The 5,786-nt window shown below is 55.1% G+C and overlaps 1 protein-coding gene across 1 annotated transcript; it reads left to right on the top strand.

Moving 5' to 3' along the window:
- Positions 1-43: 43 nt before the first annotated feature.
- F751_0046 (Aspartate-tRNA ligase, cytoplasmic) lies at positions 44-3,174 on the top strand (the record flags this gene model as incomplete). The annotated part of the gene is made up of 12 exons (XM_011403081.1): positions 44-169; positions 254-415; positions 514-645; positions 933-1,005; positions 1,117-1,265; positions 1,389-1,520; positions 1,655-1,728; positions 1,853-1,979; positions 2,385-2,460; positions 2,600-2,730; positions 2,817-2,954; positions 3,097-3,174. 12 exons carry the CDS (start codon positions 44-46, stop codon positions 3,172-3,174), a joined length of 1,398 nt encoding a protein of 465 aa, XP_011401383.1.
- Between the last annotated feature and the right edge of the window lie 2,612 nt (positions 3,175-5,786).

Genomic DNA, 5,786 nt, shown 5'->3' with positions numbered 1-5,786 from the left:
ACTTTGTGATTATGTGTTCTCATGCATCTCCTTATTGTTGGGGATGAGAAGCAGAGGTTTTTGGTCCGTCCAGGTGCCCTCGGAGGGGAGGTCCGAGGCTGAGAAGGCTGCCAAGAAGGCCGCCAAGGCCGCTGCCAAAGCTCAGAAGGAAGCCGAAAAAGCTGCCAAGGTACGATGGTGTAATGAACACAAGCATGCGCGCAGGTTGTATATCGCATAGCCAACTGAGCACGTACCCTGCCACTCTCCGCAGGCCGCAAGCCGGGGCCAGAAGCAGGCATCAGTCACCGAGGCCGACCCGAACGATCCACTTGCCAGCCAGTACGGCGATGTCGAGCTGGTTCAGAGCCAGACGATCTCGGGGAATGTATGGACCAAGGTGGAGAAGTTGGACCCTAGCATCGAAGGCACCACGGTGAGTGCAGTACTTATCGAAGAAGGGACTGTCCTCGTGCATTTGGGCCACCAGCGCACACTGAATCCTCAATCCCATCCCACTCGACCCTGGTGCAGGTCTTGGTAAGAGCACGGGTGCAGACCGTTCGTGGCAAGGGCAAGTCTGCCTTTTTAGTGCTGCGCCAGGAGCTGGCCACCGTGCAGGCCGTCCTCTTTGTCGATGACAACTGTCAGCAAAGGCATGGTCAAGTACGCGTCCGCCATCACCCGGGAGAGCGTGGTGGATGTCACTGGTGTCGTCGTGCGCCCCCTGGCTCCCGTAGAGGGCTGCTCGCAGTCTGAGGTGAGGGGCGAGAGGGATTGGATGAAGGAGGATTAAAAATGTACATACCTACATATTTGGTACAGGGAGAGGTCAGAGGAACCGGGCGTCTAGAGACACATCCCATTGGTTGTTCATCAAGGGTTGAAGATATGTTGGCGTCGAGATGCAGGAGCATGCCGAGAGCTAGATGCCTTCCCACAACGTCCTGCAGGTCGAGCTGAAGGTCACTGCCATTCGATGTGTGGCGCGGGCAGGTCCCCTGCCCTTTGAGATCGCTGATGCTGGTGAGGCGCAAAAAAGCAACGCACCCTGGTGGGAGCTGGGGTTACCTTCCCACTTTGCACAATAGTCTTATTGTTCACTCTTAAAGGCAACACCTCCTTCCCTGATTCCAGCACGTGGTGCAGAGGCCATATCCAAGGCCACGGAAGCTGGCGAGCAGGTCGTCACCGTCTTGCAGGACACGCGTCTGGACAACAGGATCATCGATCTCCGCACCCCCGCCAACCACTCCATCTTCAGGGTTCAGTCTGCGGTCACACAGGTGCAGTGGTCGGTGTGCCTTGTTTTGCTTGGTATCCGTCAGGCTTGACTCCATGAGAGAGACAAGGCTCCCCCTTCAGCGGCATGCCTGACCCCTTTGGGGGACCCTCTGCCTACCTTGTAGCTATTCCGGGAGTTCTTGCTGAAGGAGGACTTTGTGGAGATCCACACCCCAAAGCTCCTCGGTGGTGCCTCTGAGGGCGGCGCATCAGTATTCAAGCTGGATTATATGGGACAGCCAGCCTGCCTCGCTCAGGTGAAGGGTTTCGAGGGAGCAAGGAGTGGACAGGATGGAAATCACTTGCAATTCTAAATGTACTATAGTGTGGCTATGTAGAGTGCAAGCAACACTCATATCAATGTCCCCCATCCCTCATGCAATGTCTGCAGTCGCCACAGTTTTACAAGCAGATGGCCATCTGTTCAGACCTGCCTCGTGTGTTTGAGGTCGGCCCGGTCTTCAGGTGGGCAAAAATATACCAGTGAACGACCAGGATTTCTTACTGTGTATGAGGCTAAAGTCACCCCTCATCCAGTGGTGGATTGCCATGCTGACGCTCCCAAACTTTCCATTCCATTCCACGCCAGGGCTGAGAATTCGTACACGCACCGCCACCTGTGCGAGTTCACTGGTCTTGACATGGAGATGACTATCAACGAGTCCTACCATGAAGTTCTGGATGTAGTAGACAGACTTTTCCACACAATGTTTGAAGTATGCTGGGGGGCTGGGATGACTCTGAAAGTGGCATCTCAATGTTTGGAGTAGTCTGCTCAACGGCCTCTGAGTAATGTGCCACCTCGGTTCAACCTCAACCTTCAAAGTCCCGCTCCCTCATGCGCACCTCTCAATCCACAGGGCCTTAACGAGCGATGTGCACGGGAGTTGACGACCATCAACTCTCAGTACCCCTTTGCTCCGCTGAAGTTCCTGCCAAAGGCACCACGCCTGGAGTTTGCGGAAGGGATCAAGATGCTGCAAGAGGCTGGCCACGATGTGAGTTGCTTCCCGGTGTCCGTGATTCAGTTCCAGCATATCTTTGTGTTTTGCAGTACTTGGCACTATCATCCCTAGAGTGTCGTCAGGCTGACGGCCCTCGCGCCAACCTCGGTTTTTCAGGTTGATCCTTTTGGTGATCTGAACACGGAGCTGGAGCGGGTCCTCGGCAAGATTGTTGCCGAGAAGTACAACACTGGTGCGAGGTTCACCATGCAAGGAGACTTGCTGGGCAAACTCTGGGCTTGCTGCTCCTAGTGTGCGTCTCCAGGTGGGCTGCCCGGTAGGTTTTGCAAACAATGCCAGCTACATCCAGCGTCTCCCTCCCCACCCTGCAGACTTCTACATTCTGCATCGTTACCCTTCTGCTATCCGTCCATTCTACACGATGCCATGCAAGGATGACGAGCGATACTCCTGCTCTTACGACATCTTCATTCGTGGCGAGGAAATCATCTCTGGCGCCCAGGTACATCGCTTTTTAAGTTGGTTTTCGTTTGTGAATCTTAGTTCCCAGTGGCCTCTGAATCGTCTTCTTACCCTACCATGTCACAGAGGATCCACGACCCTTCCCTGCTGGAGAGGAGGGCCAAGGAATGCGGGATTCCTGTGGAGACCATCCAGGCATACGTGGACTCCTTCAAGTATGGTGCCTGGCCTCATGGCGGCATTGGTGTCGGCATGGAACGAGTGGTACGTGTGACCTGGTACAGTTTTGTGGAGGTTTCACCTCGTGCTTCATCACAGGAGGCCAGATCGGCGAAGAGTGCATGCCTGGCATTTGCACCCCCAGCTGATCTCTTGAGTCTCACACAAGCTCCATCCTGCTGTGCAGGTCATGCTCTTCTGTGGCCTGGACAATGTGCGGAAGACGTCGATGTTCCCCAGAGACCCCAAGCGTCTGGCGCCTTGATGAGTTTGGGATGCTCATCGGTGTGCTGGTGTTGCATGACTTTGTCATGTCAGAGGCCAGGGGGGCACGTAGTCGCTCAGGACCTGGATCTCCAAGAGAGAGACAGAGGCAGATTACTTGAGGACGAGCAGTCTCTTGGGTCAGATTCCTCTATATGACAGACCACAGTGAATGCACATGAGTATAGCCAATGGGCCGCAGCCTCCGCCCCGCAGTATCTGTTGTGAGATGTGGCTGCTGTGGCACCCAAGGCTCAGCTTCCGTCCATCCAGGGGTGCCCTTTGGGATGCTGATATCAGCAATCCGTCCCCCGGGCAACCTACTACCAAGGGGCTCTCAACAATCTCCCATCAGTCCGATTGCGCGCCTCGGCCGGATCCCGAGTCTTCATGGCTGCCGAAAGTAGCTCTGGATGCCACCAGGACCTCCTGAATGGCTCTGCTTGACCCGCTTCGGCGGCAGTGATCCGCTGTCATTCCTTGGACCGGCACGATGACTCCCGTCCTGAGGAGGGTGGTGGAGTACGGTATCCCATGATTTCACTGATCCATGTAATGAGCCTACCACTACAGGGCCCGGTCACCGCCTCACCTGGCGCTTACTATGCCCATGCAGGCTGCGGAGTATGGTCTGCCTCCCTCCCATTCCATCTGGTCCCTGGACAATGAAGCTGGCATCATCACGGGCGCCCATGTTCACACGATGCCGATCGCGTACAAATGAGGAGCCTGCTCCCGCCATTGCAACACTGGGACCGGCTCGAGCCAGGTTCACATGCCCATCGCTCCTCACAGAATGTGGTTCCTGCCGTGGAGCTGCCATGTCACAGAGGGCCTGCGGCGCACATCGTGTACTGCCTCATCGATTCAGAACTGAGGAGCCAGGATGTCTATGTGAGAGACCAACTCCGCCACTTTGCATCCCCATCATATAACAAGGCTCACCCTGTCATGGAGCAGGACCTCCACCTCGTCATCACTCGACAGACAGACGACTCCTTCGCCAGCCTTTGTGCTTGACACAGGAGCTGTAGAGGTACATGGCGGGATTTGAGGGATGAGACTGATGTGCGCCAGTCCATTTCATGTTTGATTCCTTGAAAGGCAACTGAGATACAGACCAATGTACCAGCACCTGCAAGAGATGGCACAGAGGTTGCAGGTGTCAGTACACGGACGCCTGGCCTCGCACTGGTCCCTGTATTTGCTGCTGTGGCCTGCGGGTGGCAAGAAAGAACGAAGAGGGGGGATGGTAAGAATATTTTGAAGCAAGCCCAGGTCCGCCACATTGAGGAGCCATGCAACCAAATTCTTGCAAAGTCTCATCTTCTGCTCACTTACGAGCTTGTTACGAAGTGCGCAGGTCTCTCTCTCAAGCTTGATTAGCCGATTCGTGGCCTTCAAGAGCTGGCGGTTGCGCAGGTCTAGCATTCCCTTGAAGAAGCTTGGCGCGGGACAATCCTGTGAGGTGCAATAAGGTGGGGCATGTGTTTGTGACTTGGTGAGGGCTCTTTGGATACAGCAAGGCGTCCAGGCATGCTCTTGCTAAAGCTGACCAGGCAGCCATCCTTGGCAACACACTTGAGCATATGAACAGACACACTTGGGGGCTCCCTGCACCTTTTTGCTCACCAGAGAGGTCAGCAGCTCTAGCTCAGCTTCCAGCTCAGCATCCACAATGTGAGGAGAATCTGCCAGCCTGATTCGCACTGCCCGACTCTCAGACAACCTTCCAGCCTCTTTCTGTGGGAGGTGAGAGTTAAGTTGGTTGCTGCAGAACAGCAAGTGCCTAGCTTGTTCCCACAAGCTCGGAAGTGGGACCACCTCTCGGCTCACCATGGACTGGACATTCTGAGCGAGTCGTTTACACTCCTTCTCTGCGTAGATACATCTATCTCGGGCACATGCTGCCTCGCTTTGCAGAGCTTTGACCCTGGCGTGTCGTGAAGGAAGATTCCATGTGTTGAGTGAACCAATCAATCCTGGCCAAAGTGGTTGGCACTGGCAGACTTGCTGCAAATGCCAGCCTCATCGCCTGGACGAGGGCAGGGCCTACGCCATCAGCACACCTTTCCTTTGACTTCTGCAGAGCTTGGTCCATGCTCCCTGAGAGCTCTTCGACGGCAAGTAGCTTGACTTTGAGCTGCTGTATCTCCCTGTCCTTGTCCAGCAGCTCCGCCCTCCAATGATATTGCTGCACATCACTAGGTCTGGCAGGCGTTCCCTCGCCCGGATCCACGAGCTGAGGGTAGAGACGCCTGATGTCTCTGTTGACATTGCTGATGTCGGCCTGCCATGAAGGAGCTTGGGCGCTTTTTAGAGTGCGTTCAGACAATCATTCACGCCTTCAACCATGAGAACATCCACTGTCTCCATCCAAGGGCTTACCCGGCAGCAGGGACAGCATTTCCTGTATTCAAGGCTTTGAAACAAGCAAGTTGAATGGAATACATGGCCGCAAGTGACAAGGACACTCCAGTCGGGGCAGGTGCTCTTCGACTCGAGACATATGCTGCACTGTAGAGCCATACAGAACTAAGCTCCATCGACTATGACGGACACAGCACGCAATGTTGGCCTTGGAAGCATCGGCATATTCTGGGAACGATGGGT

This window comes from Auxenochlorella protothecoides (genome assembly GCF_000733215.1).
Source record: "Auxenochlorella protothecoides strain 0710 contig1130, whole genome shotgun sequence".
In the NCBI taxonomy this organism is placed as follows: Eukaryota; Viridiplantae; Chlorophyta; class Trebouxiophyceae; order Chlorellales; family Chlorellaceae; genus Auxenochlorella; species Auxenochlorella protothecoides.
This window is presented reverse-complemented; position numbering and strand designations above follow the sequence as displayed.